At 46.7% G+C, this 18,581-nt stretch overlaps 1 protein-coding gene across 1 annotated transcript in view; it reads right to left on the bottom strand.

Moving 5' to 3' along the window:
• Positions 1-10,591, bottom strand: part of ACACA (acetyl-CoA carboxylase alpha) — an 856,108-nt gene extending 845,517 nt beyond the window's left edge. Inside the window, exons 1-2 of the mRNA XM_066609221.1 lie at positions 10,470-10,591; positions 3,687-3,922 (exon numbers count right to left, since the gene is read on the bottom strand). Coding sequence (XP_066465318.1) covers positions 3,687-3,907 — 221 coding nt within the window. The 5' untranslated portion in view covers positions 3,908-3,922; positions 10,470-10,591. The remainder of the gene's footprint in view (positions 1-3,686; positions 3,923-10,469) is intronic.
• Between the last annotated feature and the right edge of the window lie 7,990 nt (positions 10,592-18,581).

Raw genomic sequence — 18,581 nt, 5'->3', positions numbered from 1 at the left:
ACACAGCACCATACACCTGCTTCATCATATACATCAACATAAATGACTGAGGAAATGGATTTTTCAATAGTTTTAATTGTACTGTATGTACAGCAAGTAGTGTGGTCCCTTGCTAGCCAGTAAAATCTGTGTAATTGTAAATCACTTTGCTTCAAAAAAAGACAAAATGTATTATTGAATCAATAAAGGTATTTGCAATTAAAGGAGCACAGAGGCTCTTTCATCAGACTTGGAGCTCATTCAAACAGGTGTATGCGTACAACGCTGCAAGTCTCCTGTAGCACTGTATGCATTACAGCCCATTCGCTTTTTTACCAAAATCCCCACTCTATTCATAGTGGGGATGCGTATCAAATGCTGCCCATACACAATGCATGCGTGTAGACAGTGATACATATGCAGTCCATCCAAGGGCTGCGTATGATAAGAGGAGAAATAGAGCATGCTGCGCTTTATTTCTTCTGCGTATTGATATGCAGTGCCCACACATTGACTTTGATTGCCTCCATTCACTGCGTGTCATGCATGGGAAATACGCGTGCATAATAGGCCGTGACGATATGCCCGTGTGTATGAGCCCTTACTCTCAACTACATAGAAACTCAGATCCAGGACAGGCCGATAAACATCGAAAACAATACCATACAATCTACTATAACCCTACAGGTTTATAGACTGTCCAACATATCTAAGCTGGACTAGCATTCACCCTAGATACAACGATATCTCATCTACAGCCACACTTTAGAATACATCCACATCAGGTATGAGACAACTGAGATGCCATCCACTAGTTACAGATGAGCAGGTCTACAAGGATTCCAAGGAGTAGGGTACCCCTAGTGGTCACATACAACCCCCAGATGAATATCTTGAGAAAAATCATTGCTCATCTCCAACCCATACTACACAAAGACAATAGACTGAAAGAAATCCTCCCAAATTTACTCTCCTCATAGAAACAGCCACTAAACCTACTATTTGTAAGGGGCCTTTTAGATGGGTTAATGAACAAGCAAACAAATTACATTTTCGATTGTTCATCCCCAATCGCAGCGCAGTGTAAAGGAGAACAGCATTTGTACAATTAACTTAAAAGGCTCAATTGTTGTTCATCGCATCTGTTATACAGGCACAAAGATGGTCGTTTATCAGTAGCACATCTCTGTATGTAAACAGCGGATGCCCTTGCACAATGAAAACGAAAGCTAAAATCAGTGCCAATCAGTAAATAGCCAACTAGAACCTCACTTTTACAACTCTGTCTTATTAATGACTGGTTGATATACCCGGCATCACCCAAGTTAATTTGGTACAGGTGTTTACCTCTTGTTCGGTTGGAAAATTTTACAAAGTCTTGGTTTCCTCAGAGGAACTGAGGAATAAAATATGTATACACAGAGGAGCGTTAGATTCTCCTCAGGCTGCAGGTACCACTCAGGCTGCAGAATGTGCCACCCTTCCCAGTCTCCTCACTTTTTACCCTTAAAGGTAATGCCCCTTTTTATTCAAATTTACCCCAGACTGGATGCTGCAGCCTCTTAGCCTTAAAGGCATGCTCCATCCCTGCAGTCCATTGCGGCTTCATTATGTACTTTACAGCATTTCAGTATATACATAGAGGTGAGGTGAATTCTCCTCAGAATACAAACCATTTCCCTAGACTTTATGGTTTCTGAGAAAAGAACTATGTCATGTATTGTGGATTTTCATAGTTTTTCACACTTAAAATTGAATACTGAAGTTGCAACCCCTTTACTTATTCTATTAGGACATCAAGAATCAGCGTGGCAAATTTCCTGTTTGTGCGGTTCACATGTGTGTTGTTAGTTAGATTACATATGGGATCACTTACGTTTGCACTTAGAATTGTGTAATCAAGTTGTGACCCCTGTAGTTTTCTTGTTTAGCACCTAAAGAATGGTCATGCCAAATTTCATGTTTGTACGTACCCGAGAAGTTAGAGAACTAGATTAGGTACATTACATAGGGATGCACTTACTTTTGCAATTAGCATTGAATAATTGAGTTGTAACCCCTTTACTTTTCCAATTTAGGACCTAAAGAATGGTCGTGCCACATTTCATGTTTGTACAACACCGAGAAGTTAGAGATTTAGTGGTGAGTCAGTCAGTGAGTGAGGGCTTTCGCCTTTCTATATAAATAGACTAGAAATTATTAGGAAATTATAGTACCAGTGTTTCTGGTACTATACACACACAAGCAGTGGTACATCCATGCTTATTTCCAGCCATCACCAGCTCAGCAGACTCCTGGATACAGTGATCAGCCCCTGGTCATGTGATCCCTGACTCCACCCACACAGGTGACCACATGATGATGACATCATCACATGTCCTGGTGGCTGCTGTTGGCTTATCCAGTACTTTCTACCAAACTGCACAATAGCCCCTCCCACAGTAGTGATGTCACCGCAGGTCCTTCAGCCCACCACATCTCTGTGGTAGCAGTCGGTTGGTGTCTTCTGTCAGGACCGCTGAGTTGTCTCTGAGATAAGAACGGCTTAGTTGTATTCTCATTTTGTTATTTTTGTCCTCCCCTCCCAAGAGCCCTAACTTTGTTGTTCTTCTGTCGGTCAGGCTCTGTGCTTTATATATGTTGTAGGATCTGCGATGATGTCACCAGTGGCGGAGCATGAGAAGCACCCACACACAAACATACATACTCACGGTCAAGTGGTTGTTAGTAGTTTGATATATCATCCGACTTATGAAAATGTTGATGTGACATCTTTTAAAAGATTTGCTCATGTTTCAGTCATTTCTTTGTAACTCTCAGCCCTGTGCTCTGAAAGCTTGTAAATACAGTGTTTTTCTACTAAGGTATCAATCCTATAACACTTTTGTGTTTAGCATCACAGAATGGATGGTACAAAGTGTGAGTGCCAATATCAGCTAACAGTGTTTTCACGTAAAGATGAATTAATGGTAGCAGCACTTAAACGTACCTCAGGATCTGAGGGGAGGCTTCTTATATTGGGTAAGAGATGCAAGTTTAAAAAATGGATCTGGATTCCTGGTCCATACAATCTAACTCAGTCCTTCATGAAACGTGCCGCATCAGGGGTACCAAAAGCATAATACACACATATTAGAAAGGTTTCTTCTTCATTGAGTATATATAAGCTGACAACGTTTCGACTGCATCACGCAGTCTTTATCCAGTCAATGATGCAGCTCGTTTAATGAAGGACTAAGCTAACTTTGTTTTAATGATCAGCTGGGGTCACAGCAGGTGGAGGACCACGTTTATCTTTTTGCGAAGGGCATAAACAGGGTTCATTCTCATAAGTGCGTTTCTCGCCACGCAAATCCTGTGTGCGAGAGAAGATATGCCTTGCACTATCTTTCTGCGAGTTAGGCAGAAAACTGCCATATACGGTAAGTCATTGGCAGGATTAAAAAAAAAAAGGGTGTGGGAAAAAAAAAAAAAAAGATAGCTGGCCCTAAACTGGCTTTAAATGAACTGGCATTTCGAGCACAAAAATAATTATGCGTGGGCATGCTTGTTTAGCATTATCCCCAAATCTCTCATACGCCAGTATGCTCCGTTGCGGTGAGTGTATTTGCGCATATTCTTGTCTGTGGAAGCCCTAAAGAACACCTTTGAAGCTTACGCTGCCAATGTGCTCATAACTAAAGCAAAGTAGAATAAACGGAACATACCGCATTTGCAATGCTAGGTTTTCTTGATAGCTTGATAATCCCATGTCAGAAAGTGTGTCTGAGGATGTAGATGCTGGTGAATGCTCCTTGCCTTCGAGAAGATCAACTTTAACCATGGAGCTAATTTCATCCTCAGAGTTGTCCTCTGATACAGACCCAATAATGAAGCGGGAATGGTGATTCAAATCCAACATTTTTACATTAGGTGTAGCTTCTTCCATTTTCCTGCAGGACAGCTTCATAATGAAATAGAAAAGATTTATTAGAGACGTTGTAAAACATTATCAAGCAGTTATTGGGAGGCTGTCCCTCCAGGCACCCGCTTGCATATATAATAATAGCAGAATAACAGTTTCTGAACTAATTAAGAAATATAGTAATATTGTGCTAAATAAAGGGAAGAAGAAATCCCACATGAAGTAAGATAAGGTAGATAGACAACCTCAGAAATCCCAAACGCATGAAATATGTGAAAAGTACACATAGAAATCTCTCTCCATACTTAGGCTTGGCTCACACGAGCGTGTGATAAAACGCTATGTGTATACTGCAGCGTTTTACTGCGATGTAAGTCGGCATATCTTTGCGTATGGCAGCATATCTCACACACACTCGGTCACACACAGGCTTCTTGGTTTCATTTTTCTTTTTTTAATTTCCCGCTCTGTCGCTTAGAGATCTTGCGTATTAACGCCACACACGTAATGTAATTGCATATGTACAGTGTTTAGTATGCATCCATAGAGAACAGGGCTCTACCGCACATAACACACAGTAAAATACAACATGCTGCGTCCTTTTTTACTCGCGTATTATACGCAATGAAAAATCGATAGTGTGAGTGTAAAAGTAAAAAGCTAAGTATTTGAATTGCTGTGATGTATTTTGTGTTAATACGCAGTACAATGCTCATGTAAAACTCAATTCAAATATGCTCATGTGAGCCTGGCCTTAGAAACCTAGTGAAGGCAGAGTAGGAAAATGATCAACAGAAGACATTTCTCTAAGCAAAGGGGAAAAGGAGGATACTACAAGGAAATGTGGTAAGTGGTACTGTGAGATTTCTTGGTTCACACACTGCATATTAGCATGGAAGAGAGCCAAAGAAGATGGGAGGGACAGTGCATGCTACATGAAGACATCCGGATTAACACATGAACACGTGGACTACACTATTCCATACAGCAGGAAGATAGTCATTACACGTACACTCAAAATTATTCAACCCTCCCACTGCAAATTAGGTTTATTTGCCAATTTTATTTTGCATTAAAATTCGACGTTGCATTGTTCTATTCATTTTACAATGAACTTGGGACTGCAGTCCTTTCCCATTACTGGCATCTCAAGAGCAACCGATGGCCACAAGCACCTCCGAGCTGGCAAGGGGAAAGGAAAAGCAGAGGCATCGCTCTGAGGAGTTCAAATCAGATCACCAGGCCAACAGCACGGAATAAATAAAATACATTTTATTTGTATAGCGCCAACTTATTCCACAGCGCTTTCAGGTACTTTATTTATTACTCCCCACCAATCTGGGTACTCCTTTTACCGAGCCGGTAAAATCGAGCCAGCTACCTGAACCATGCAGGGCTTGAACCTGCAATCTCCAGGTCAAGCTTAGGACTGCTTTGGTGCTGCATTATCACTCTGAGCCGCATGAGGCCCTTTACTTCACTTTTGCTGCAGATATAACCTCATACTCTTAGTAGACAGGCATGATTGTGTAGAGGAAAGTCTCTGATACAGTCTTACTTAGAAATTGAGTTCATCCATAGAAGCTTGATGCACCGTTTATTTTGTTACAAGGAAACTTTTTAACCCATCATGGAAAATCTAATAACCCCCCTCTTCCCCTCACCCCGTTACTTGCCAGCAGAAAATATAACAAATGCATCTCCGAGTAAGTGACAACACAAAATCATCACAAGAGCTCAGAGATCCAGCGCTAAAACCTCTGAGCGTATCTGAACACAAAGTTGTTTTAGATACTAATGAGCTATCCTCAGGATACGTCATCAATTTTAGATCAGTGGGGGTCCACCACTTGAGACTCTGCCAAACAACTGATTGAAGGGGCTGTGGGGCTTGTGTGTGGGCACTATAGCCTCTTCTCACACCTGTGACATCACAGTCAGTCACATAGCCTAAGAACAGCTCAATCCCATTGAAGTGAGTAAGATGAGCTGCTATATACAGCCACTGTGTCTGATATCAGTGAAGTGCAGATGGTACTCATTCGAACGCCATGGCCACTTCAAACAGCTGATCAGTGGGAGTCCCTGTGGATCCACATCAACATTCGTACGCAACATGGCAATTTTGATCCCAATTTCATTTTCTCATTTGAAGAGGTAAAATCTGCATAGTATGTCAATTTTTTTGCATCATGTGGATGAGAACATTATTCTTCCACTATATAAAGGCACTTGTCAGGCTTCACATGGAATACTGTGTACAGTTCTGGACACCGGTGCTCAGGAAAGATGTTGCAGTGCTTGAAGGGGTTCAAAGAAGGTCAACTAAACTAATAAACAGAATGGGAGGACTAGATCACCCAGGGACTATTCACCCTTCGAAAAAAGACAGTTAAGAGGCGACCAAGTATCTATGTATAAATACATTACGGGGCAATACAAGGATCTCTCCCATGATCGGTTTATACCCAGGACTACAACAGAAACAAGAGGGCATCCGCTACATCTAGAGGAACGAAGGTTTCATCATCAACACAGAAGGGGGTTCTTTACTGTAAGAGCAGTGAGACTGTGAAACACTCTGCCTGAGGACGTGGTGATGGCAAAAATTGGTGGAGGAGTGTAAGAGGGGACTAGATGCCTTTCTAGAATGCTATGATATTACAGGATATAGACATTAGGTGACCAGCAGGGTTGTTGATCACGGTCTTGGAATTGGTAGAACTCGAAGGTTGATCCATAGATTATTCTGACTGTCATTATGGAGTCGGGAAGGAACTTTTTTCCTCCGAATGAGCTAAATTGGCATCTGCCTCGTTGGGGGCTTTTTGCCTTCCTCTGGATCAACAGTGGGGGACAGGCTGAACTAGATGAACATTCTCTTCATTCAGCCTAACATACTATGTTACTATGTAGATGTGATCATCTATGTGGCTTGTGATGGAAATGCTGCAGAAAATCCACAGAATTTAGGCTACATGTGAGCATGAGCTCATGGGCATACAGCGAGTTTTTCCATCTAAAAAATCCACTAAAGAATCAGTGGCAGAAATCTGAGCCAGAGCCGCAGATTTCTGCAGCAGATTTGCTTTATATTTCCGCTGCGGATAAACATGCAGATTAAGGCCCCCTGTCCACGGCAGCCGACGCTTCCCATAGCATTGCTATGGAAAGCGCCGACACCTGTCCACGAGCAGAGAATCATTGCGATTCTCCGCTCGCAGCGGGCAATTCGCAGCATGTTGCGAATTTCCCCGATTCTCCGTGGTCAGCCTATCTATTAGATAGGGCTGACCGGCGGAGATTCGCCGGCGGCTCCTGCTCCCGGGATACTGCATTGCCCGTGGACAGCCGGCCTTAGTCCCATTTGATGGGACAAATACACATGTGGTTAGCCAATGTAGATAAGAAGAAGCTTTCCTCATGTCCTTTTATGTATGTACATACGCATGTATGCTGTGTTTGTACAAGGTAAGTACAACCCCAATGGTGAGAGGTCTGAACTGCAGGTCTGTTCCGGACCCGGATAGCCATGCTGTTGTGATGGATGAAGTAGGTGGTTTAGCATTGTCTTGCTGAAATATGCAGGGCCTTTCCTGAAAGAGATGTTGTCTGAATGGAGCATATGTTCTAAAACCTCGATTTACTGCTCAGCATTGATAGTGCCTTTCAAGATGCCATAGGCAGTAATGTAACCCCTTACCATCAGAGATACAGACTTTTCAACTGTGCACTGATAACAAGCTGGATGGTCCCTCTTTTCTTGAGTCAGCAGCTTCCAAAAAGAATTTCAACTTTTTGTTCATCTGACCACAGGACAGTTTTCCATTTTGCCACAATCCACTTTAAGTCAGCTGGCCCAGAGAAGACACTGGCATTTCTGGATTGTGTTGATATATGGCTTCTTCATTACATGATAAAGCTTTAACTTGCATTTGTCCATTGTCTGTGAACAGTTCATCATGCAATTTCTTTAAGTATTCCTAGCCCATGTAGTGATTAGCATTACAGAATCATGCCTGTTTTTAATGCAGTGATGCCGGAGGGCACGTGAATCTCGAGCTCGTGAATCTCGAGCATAGCGCAAAGTGGTTCTGGGCATGAAAGCTGGCATCAAAGTGGGCATATCAGCACTTTTTTACTGATTTGAAAACACCAGTTGCTTATTCAAAAGGTTTAATGGGCTTGGGGCACTGATCCAACACTGCCAACACACAGAGGGTGATGCCCCACATCAAATATCTTTAAATTCAGCCTGGCCCAGAGTGGTTCTGGGTATGAAAACAGCAGTTACTTATTCAAATCAGTAAAATGTGGCTTTTTGTTCAATTTGATGCCAATTTTGATACTCAGAACCACTGTGGGCCAGGCTAGACTCAATTGTACTTGATGTGGGATATCACCTTTTTTGTGTTGCTAGTGGGGGATCAGTGGCCCAAACTCATTTAACCCTTTGAAAACACTACTGACTTCAAATCAGTAAAAAATAGCAGTCTACCCACTTTGATGCCAGCTTTCATTGAACCACTTTGGACCATGCCAGACTCAATTGTATTTCATGTGGGGCACCACCTTCTGTACAATGACTGTACTAGATCAGTGACTCAAGCTCATTAAACCCTTTAAATCTCACCCCTGGGTGCCCATTTTGATGCTATTTGTAATGCCCAGAATCACTTTGGGCCAGGCTGAAATCAGGAATCACCCTCTGTGTGTTGGCAGTGTGAGATCAGTCGCCCAAACCCATTGAAAAAAAAAAATCAGGTACTTATTTAAATCAGTAAATCGTCATGGTCTGCCCCTTTGATGCTAGCATTCATGCCCAGAACTACTTTGGACCAGGCAGAACTCAACTATATTTGCCGCGGGGCATCATTGTCTGCATACAGCGGCTCAAACTCATTTAACCCTCTGAATCACAGTTTTATGTGCCCACATTAATGCCCATTTTTTTATGCCATTTTCAGCTGTGTTCCCCTCAGGGCGCCTCCATGCAATATAATTTATTATTACAATTTGGTCTTTTCATTAAAGGGGTTTTGTCATTAGAAAAAAAGAGAAAAAAAAATAAAAAATCAATACTTTCCTATTCCTCCCCGTCAGTCTTCTTACCACATCTTCTCCTCACCGATCTTCTCCTGGCTCCTCCAGTCCCCCGGGTCACCTCACTGCAAGCTGGCCGGATCCTCGTCTTCCTGTTATGGAGCGTACATCCTCGGCAGTCTCCTTCCGGCAGGTCAGTATAGCATCACTAGTGATGTAGCGTTCACTGCCTAGGAAGGAATGCGTACTATCTCGCTGCGAGAGTTCATATACTATTGCAGAGAGACAGCGCGCATGTGCAGTCTCTGCAATAACTCGTCACTCCCTGCTAGGCTACGAATGAAAAAAAAAAAACAGACATTTATTGTGAAGAAACTGCTGAATAAGCCTGCGTTTGGGCTCCATTAGGACTCCCTCACACATGCTGTGTGTTCAATGGAGCCTCTCACATAGCCGCAGACAGCTGCCTGAACGCGGCGCTTCTCAAGTGGTGTCTGTCCTATTTTTGGGCATTTAGCGCTCCTCATCGATGATATGGAATGCTGAATGCCGGTGTCGGCCGTGGAAAAGCGCTGTGGCTTTCCACAACACACGTGTGAGGAAGGCCTAAGGGCTTTCAGTTTCTCTGTTCCGTTTTTTGGACCAAGGAAACAATGATAGAAAAAAAAGGTGATGTTTCCATTTGACTTCCATTATTATTTTTTTTTTAACAAACTGTACTATTTTCCCGTCTAAAACCCCCCTGATGGAAGCAAACTGAGGCCTTTCCATTTGCCTCCTTCTCCCTTTTTTTTTTTTTAAACAGGGGAAAAAAACCCAGATCCAGCAGAGAGAAGGAAACCCTAAAGTCAGCTCATCGCGGGTGTGAAAAAGGCCTAGGGGCTTCTTCAAGCAGCCGTGTCTGTGAAAAGCACAGCCGCAAAATGTAACAAAAACAAATTATCTTGTTTTCACTAGCATGATTCTCGTGCAATATTACTACTGCGATAAATAGGCCTTGCTCTAACTTTCTCACACAGTTTTTACACGGGCAGGAAGAGATAGGCCATCGCTTTGCTTATCTCCGCACGCAGTAGTATGGAGTTTAAACGAGGGGGGGGGGGGGGAGGCTTTTCATTCGCAGATGTGCTCCGCTGCGACAACCGTATTTGCGCATGCGCCCATCTGGAGAGGCCCTGAATAAGAAACTGAACAAATAAGGAACCAACTTCAGCATCCTGGTGTGTATACTGCGTGTGTACTTAGATACATATATGTGCATACTGCATGTGTACTTAGATACATATATGTGCATACTGCATGTGTACTTAGATACATATATGTGCATACTGCATGTGTACTTAGATACATATATGTGTATACTGCAGGTGCTCATGTGGATCCTCCACCAGTCCCTCACACTGCCAGCCCTGGATGCTCAGGTGATCAGCCGTGTGTGACGTAACTCCAGCACACATGTACTCCGTATCGCCCGCAGCCTCTGGTACCCGCTGCATCCATCCAAGACACGTCCTCGCTCCCCGCATAGCCGCCACACACTCACCTGTTTCCACGAGCGTCTCCTGCAGCAGCACAGCGACCAATGAATGAAGTAGTACAGGATGCTGAAAGCAGCGTCTGAGCGCAGATTATCCCCGTTCCGCCCCCAACCACAGCAGAGCACGCCCCGCCCGCCGGGCTCAGCAGAACAGTGGTGTGATCAGGGTTACCTCAGAGCGTTCACCCCCACAACCCCGCCCACGGCACGGCTCCTCTTATCCTGTCCAATAGGAAGCCGAGGGGGCGGTGCCCTGCCGCGTGGTCCGAGTGCTGTGAGCGAGTCTGTCTGACTGGAGGAGGGAGGTAGTGGTGAAGTGTGCTGCGGAGGAGTTAGGGGGCGGGGCAGCTACTCGTCATGACTGTGCTGGAGGTCTGCGCTCTACATGCAGCTCACCGTTGACGTCAGGTGTCTGTCAGAAAGGTTACTGTAGTTTATGTGTGTGTCATTGTGGAGGTTCCAGGCCTGAGCAGAGCCTAGCTGTCACCCACTTCACCATATGTAATCCCATCACAAGAATCCATCATTTTCATGGCAAAAACAGAAGGACGCATGAACCGGGATGGTTGTATTTTTAAACTAATAACACTCTGCACTATTATGCATGAATTTGAAAAAAAAAAACAGCTGGAAGATACATCCTGCGTTATCTTTCACTGGTGCCCTTTTCTGAGATGCGCACCAGTATTATTGTATCTTGTCACCAGTGGAAGCTAGGGGTTTGAGAGGATTTGCACGGAGGAATTTCCCTGTCACACCCCTAGCTCCGGATTGGCTGAATTCCGCAAGGTCCTGAAAGGTGCTACCAGGCTGTCTAGTGATTTTTGCCTGTGCAGGAGGGTTAGGCCGCCTGCACACGGGCGGAAATCCAGCGGCGGGATTTCCGCCACTGAAAGCCTGCATAGGAGTGCATTAGAATATGCACTCCTATGCAGACGGCCGCGGTTGGCCGCGTAAAATGTCGCGCGGCATGTCCTATTTCTGTGCGGGGCTCGCATAGCCTCGCACAGAAACGTCACTCACCCGGCTGCCGGCTCCGGTCTGCGCATGCGCCGGCTGCCGGCACATGAAAGAGCCGGGGCCGCCAGGCGCGGGTGAGTACGTGCTCCTGCCTGCAGGCGCTGGGGTCGGGTCCCGCGGCGAGAATTCTCGCCGCCGGATCCGACCCGCCCGTCTGCAGGCGGCCTTAGGGATGAGTTTTCCAGTGAGCCTTAAAATATTCACTGTTAATGCTTCTACCGTATGTTACAGGTGTAACATGGAAGCATTTACAGGTGATAATGTAAGCCTCACTGGAAAACTCATCCCTAACCCTCCTGCACAGGCAAAAAGCAAAACATACTGTCGCCGGGGAACCTACACCCCAGCTGCCAAGATTGTCCTCCCCCATGCTGCAGGTCTCAGCAGTGTGCGTGGCCCACCGGCGCTCAGCAGTGCTCACATGTGGCCAGCGGCGGGTTTCTCGCCTACTTTCTCCCCCACTGCATCACAAGCCGCACGGGCGCTAGGAGCCGTGACATGTCCCGACCGCCGGCTGTCTGTGCTGGCTTGCATCAGGAGCTGGACGGCTGACATCGGGGCATGTACAAGGAGCGGAGCTGCTACAGTACAGCTGCCGAGGACAGTCACAGCAGCCCAGCTAAAGGGGACCGCAGCTGAGAGAGTACAGCCGAGGGGGGGAGTGACAGCGGGGACGCTAAAGGGAGATGGGAGGCCACTGTCACAGAACTGCTGCTGGGAGGGCAGCAGCAACAACAGTCCGAGCAAGAGGGGAGATAGCAGTGGGACACTCACAGCAGGAGACGTCAGTGCCCATTACTGTGGGGAGCCAGCAGTGCGGCCAGTCATGAACAGGGTGCGTGACAGGCCAGTCAAGCAGCCTGTATCTTGTCTCCATCCCTACTTCAGGTGGTGACAAAAAACAATAATACTGTGTGCACCTGGTATTTTTGTAAACACACACTCTCTCTCTCTCTCTTTATAGGCAAAGTGCAAATATCACTATTCTTAACCCCTTAGTGACGAAGCCTGTTCGCGCCTTAATGACCAGGCCAAACATGTGTCACTTTAACATAGAATAATTTTGTTAAGGTTTGCATATCCAAGTGATTCTGACATTGTTTTTTCGACACATATTGTACTTTATTTAGGTCACATGTGTCAAACACAAGGCCCGCGGGCCGAATACGGCCCGCTGCCTCATTTTATGTGGCCCGCGGGGTGCCAACAGCCGCTCACCACTGAAGCGATTACCGTCTGGGGTGCCACAGCTCTCCACTGGTAATCGCGCTATTACCGCTGACATCAGTGTGCAGCCGGGATCCTCCTCCCCTGAGTCCCCTGCTCTTCAGTTCCGCAGGAGAGGACTCAGAGAGGAAGTGTTTCGGGCTACACACTGATGTCAGTGTGCACCCGGGCTCAGTGTGAGCAGAGGGGGAGCGGAGCTGACTGCAAGGAGGAAGTAAGTATATGGGTTGGGGGTGGTTAATATTGCTGCTGGGGGGTGGGGGTTTAAAATTGCTGCTGCGGGAGGGGTTAATATTGCTGCTGGGGGGGTAATATTGCTGCGGGGGGGAGGGTTAATATTGCTGCTGGGGGGTTTAATATTGCTGCTTGGGAGAGGATAATATTGCTGCTGGGTGGGGGGGTTAATATTACTGACGGGGATAATATTGCTGAGGGGTTATTACTAGTGAGGGGGTATATATTACTGTGGGGGTCACTATTACTACTGGGGACACTGTGGGGCTCGCTATTACTACTGGGCCACAGTGGGGGTTGCTATTACTACTGGGCCCACTGTGGGGCTTGCTATTACTACTGGGGCCACTGTGGGGGATCGCTATTACTAATAGGCCCACTGTGGGGGTCAATATTTTTACTGGGGCCACTATGAGAGTCACTATTACTACTGCGACCACTATAGGGGTCATTATTAGGGCTCGTTCACACGGGCATAATCGTATTTCGGTGGCACAAATACGCTGCGTATTTGCGCAATCGAAAATCGCTTATGCCTGCATATTTGGGCATGCAAAAAAGAACGCAGATGGGCCCACTGAAATGGTGAAATCTATGAAGCCAGTTTATGCATATGTAGTGGCCCAGTACATACTTTCCTGGCTCCCTCCATAATGTCATACATGTCATACCTTATTTCGGTGACCTGTCCAAATTTATCTAGTCATTCTGTTATAGGTATTGCACAACTGCAGCATGTGATGGGTTAAGTGTCTGCAAAAGCCTGGGGATTGCCTGTAAATGTATCAATTTATGTCCTGTCACGTGGTATGAGTCAGGCTATAATTGCAAGTGTGTAAGAGCGGGAAGAGGTCCATTCTTTAGAGTGTCAGCCACATGGGGGTACCTTCACCCCTCATGTGGTGAAGAGAGGAAGAGAGGTTCTCTATAGTGCATGTACCAGTGATGAGAGAAGAGTGAGTCCCTAGCAGAGAGAGGGACAAGGCTTGAGCAATCAGTAAGTGCACTTTTCCCCAAGGCCTAGTTCCAAGGTTTTTTCTATCCTACTTTCCTACGTGGCCGTCCGGAGCTATTGGATCACCGCGTAGAGGTAATTTTATTCATTTGTCACACACGGCCGATCTGACGTCTGGGATCATCATGTGGAGGTATTACTACTGCAGTCTGTTTCATGCCTGCACTTACAATACTGTCATTTGTGCCTTGTATTTTCCAAAGTTTATTCAAGTAAAGTTCTTCCAGGCCCTGAACGTTCCCAGGGACCTGAGGTACGTCAATTCTGTCTGCGGCTCATTTATTTACCACGGAGGGTCTTACCGGTGGGTAAAAGAATGGTGGCATCACCTGTGACAACCCCTATCCCTGCTCTCCAGTTTATTGAGCATCCTGTCAGGACCGGGTCCGGGATAATGGAAGTCCCTGAGAAAACCCGCAACCCCTGTCCCTGCCTACTTGCCCCTCTGGGCCAACCCCCAGGGTGACAACTGGGCGGCAGTCCCTACACTCACTAGGGAAGCGGGACACGGGAAAGACAAACAGACACTGGAGACAAACTAACAGTAGAATGGTCAGACAATCCGGGTCGGCAACAGGAGGGTACACGGTACAGAGGGGTAAGGCAAAAACAAGGTCAAGTCCAAGAGCAGAAGTCAGTAAGTCGGGGTCACAACAGGAGTCAAAACAATACGCGGGTGCAGCTGGAAGACCAAACTAACACTGGCAATGCTGGAAGGAAACAGAGACATTTAACTGCTATCAGAACTCCCGCCCCAGTAGCTGATTGGGGCGGGGAGCCTGACAGCAGCAGGACCCAATCAAGGAGATGCTGGGAACATCGCCCCGGCCTGCTGAGTAGATGGATGCCAAGGAAGTACGCCTGGTAGTCATGGAGATGGGGACGCACGGGGCAGCACCCGCTGCATCCCTAGCAACCCGGCAGCGACCAGGGTTACAGCGGCCAGGGGAGATCACTAAAACCGGGGCTCCCCTGCGCCGCACTTCTGCAACCCGGGTGGTAGGACTGGCAGTGCGGGCACAGCGGCCCCGAGAGTTGCCGGTTCTGACAGTACCCCCCCTTCTACGGGGGGGACACCGGACCCCCATGGCCAGGAGCGGGCTTGAGAGGGAAGGAACGATGGAACGATCGGACTAGGCGTGGCGCATGAACATCCCTGGCAGGGACCCACGTCCTATCCTCAGGGCCAAACCCTCTCCAGTGGACCAGATATTGTAGCACACCTCTAACCCGTCGGGCATCAACAAGCCTTTCAACTTCATACTCCAGTTCCCCCTGTACCAGAGTAGGAGAGGGCGGGTTCTGGGTGGGTAGAACTGGAGTCATGTACCTTTTAAGCAACTTTTTATGAAAAACCTTGTGAACCCTCCAGGAGTCAGGAAGTGACAACTTATACGCCACAGGATTGATAACCTGCGAAACATTAAACGGGCCAATGAACCGAGGAGCAAGTTTCAGGGACGGAACCTTAAGTCTCAAATTCTTGGATGACAATAAAACCTGCTCCCCAACCACAAAAGGTGCCGAGATCGTGCATCTTTTCTTAGAGTATTTAAGCAGTTTCTCTTGGGAACCCTGAAGGTTCTTACGAACCTGGGCCTAAACTGTGCACAGTTCATCAGAGGATATGTCAGCAGCCGGATTGTCCGAAACAAAAGGAGCAGAGAGCGAGAACCAGGGATGGAACCCATAATTACAGAAAAATGGTGACAATTGAGAAGACGAGTTAACATGGTTGTTAATTGCAAATTCGGCGAGAGGTAAGTAGTTGGACCACTGAAACTGGTTATCAGGAACAAAAAGTCGCAGATACTGGATCAGTTCTTGATTCATACGTTCTGTTTGTCCGTTAGACTCAGGATGGAAAGCGGAAGAAAAAGACAAATTAACATTTAGATTTTTACAGAAAGCTCGCCAGAAGCGAGCGACGAACTGTGTACCCCTCTGAAACAGTATCCTCAGGGATCCCATGTAGCCGAACAATCTCCTTGATGAACATTTCTGACAAAAGTGTGGCGTTAGGCAGCTTGCAAAGAGGAACGAAATGTGACATTTTGGAGAAACGGTCAACTATGACCCAAATGACTGTTTTCCCCAGCGAGGACGGCAAATCAGTAATAAAATCCATGGACAGATGGGACCATGGCCTGGATGGAATGGGCAAGGGAAGAAGAGGACCCTCAGGACGTCTCCTGAGATTCTTCCCCCTTGCGCAAACCGGGCATGTGGACACAACCGTACATGCCTATGGCCATATGCAGCCACCAATAGACTGGATAATAACTCGTGAGTACCCCTAAACCTGGGGTGACCAGCTAGAACTGAAGCATGTGTCTCCTCTAACACTTTCAATCTCAGTGACAAAGGAACAAAAAATTTGCCTTCCGGAAGGGCTTCAAGGGCAGATTGTTGAGCAGCGTGTATAAGAGGTGAAAGGTCGGAGGAGACAGCAGCGAGAACCAACCCAGGGGAGAGAATACTCTCAGGCTCAGACTCAGAAGGTTCCAGGGTACCAAAACTCCTAGACAGGGCATCAGCCTTAACATTCTTTGAGCCGGGTCTATAGGTCATAACAAAATTGAACCGAGAAAAGAACAAAGCCCAGCGGGCTTGCTGAGCATTTAACCTCTTAGCGGAGTCTAAATAAGTGAGGTTTTTATGGTCTGTGAGTACCATGATCTGATCTATATCATAGTTCCGTTCAGTAGAAGAGAACTTTCTAGAAAAATAGGCACATGGTCTAAGGTTAGTGCGTGTGGAGGTACCTTGGGACAGTACCGCTCCCACACCAAACTCCGAGGCATCTACTTCCCCAACAAACGGGCAGGAAAGATCCGGTTGTACAAGGACGGGCGCTGAAGAGAAAGCCGCCTTTAGGGTAGTCGAAGGCTATAAGGGCATCAGACGACCAGGTACTCACATCTGCTCCCTTTCTGGTGAGGTCCGTTAAAGGTTTAGCCACCATGGAGAAGTTTTTAATGAACTTGCGATAGTAATTACCGAAGCCGAGGAAGTGTTGAAGAGCTTTCAAAGTACCTGGCCGGGCCCACTCCGTGATGGCTTTCACCTTCCTAGGATCCATCTGGATGTCACATGGTGTGATGGTATACCCTAAGAATGATATTTTTTGTACCCCGAAAACACATTTCTCGAGCTTTGCAAACAGCTTGTTACGTCTAAGTCGAGCCAACACGGTCCGAACATGTGTACGGTGGCTCGCCAAGTCGGAGGAAAAAATCAGAATGCCATCTAGGTATACCACGATGAACACCCCCATGATATCCTGAAACACAGAATTCATGTACCCCTGAAAAATGGCTGGGGCGTTACATAATACAAAAGGCATCACTAGGTATTCAAAATGACCGAGAGGCGTATTGAAGGCGGTTTTCCACTCATCCCCTTCCCGAATGCAAAAAGGATTGTAAGCTCCCCTGAGGTCAAGCTTCGAAAACCACTCGGCACCAGCGACCTGGTTGAGGAGGTCAGGAATGAGCGGAAGAGCATACTGGTTTCTGACCGTGATTTTATTTAGCTCTCTATAATCTATACAGGGCTGGAGACCCCCATCCTTTTTCTCGACGAAGAAAAAAACGGCACCCACTGGGGATTTTGAGGGTCGGATGTGCCCCTTGGCCAAGCTGTCCTGGAAATAGTCCTTCATGGACTCTCTCTCGGGAACGGTAACATTATAAATGCGGCCTTTAGGAAGTTTGGCCCCAGGAACCAAATCAATTTTACAATCCCATTCCCTATGAGGGGGCAGGGCTTCAGACAATTGCTTAGAGAAAACGTCCGAAAACTCAGAGAGGTAATCTGGTAGGGAAATCTCCTTGCAGGTGGAGATATCCACCTCAACCGGCCATAGGTGATTGGCACAGCAGGGACCCCACTCTACCAGTTCCAACGTGTCCCAATTAACTACAGGATTGTGCTCCCAGAGCCAGGGAAGACCTAAGACGACGTCCACAGACAAGTCTCTCATCACAGGAAATGTGCAGGACTCAACATGTAGGGCTCGTACCGTAAACCTTACCTCCGGGGTAACCTGGATAACTAGACCTGCCTGCAATGGAATGGAATCCACTCCTGAAACCAAAATCAGAGTCTCTAAGCGTAACAAAACCCTAGACAGTTGAGCCACAAAATTAAAATGTACGAAATTTGCAGCAGCCCCAGAATCAACGAAGGCTTGCCCAGTACGGTAGAAAGAATGGAATTCTAGGGTGCAGGGCAATAACATCTTGAAGATCACAGGGAGTACCTTAGCTCCTAGACAGTCCTCCCGACAACTGCCTAGGAGCGGAAATTTTCCCGCTGCGGCTTCTTATTGCAGGTCGCAATGCGGTGACCCAGCTCCCCACAGTAGAGACAGAGATTCTTCTTTAGGCGATATTCCCGTCATTGCTTAGGGTTCATGGCTCCCGGCTCCATGGGCTCTGCGGTGGGAGGTGATAAAGTCGGGTCATTAGAAGAAGTGGACGTGGGGAGTGGACTGGTTCGAGTGGAGTGTCTGGCCCTCAAACGTCGGTCGGCCCGAATAGCTAGCGACATGGCTTGCTCCAAGGTTCTAGGCTCCGGGTGGGCCACGAGTAGGTCCTTAAGACCCTCAGACAGACCGG

This window comes from Eleutherodactylus coqui, chromosome 1, assembly GCF_035609145.1.
Source record: "Eleutherodactylus coqui strain aEleCoq1 chromosome 1, aEleCoq1.hap1, whole genome shotgun sequence".
Classification (NCBI taxonomy): Eukaryota; Metazoa; Chordata; class Amphibia; order Anura; family Eleutherodactylidae; genus Eleutherodactylus; species Eleutherodactylus coqui.
This window is presented reverse-complemented; position numbering and strand designations above follow the sequence as displayed.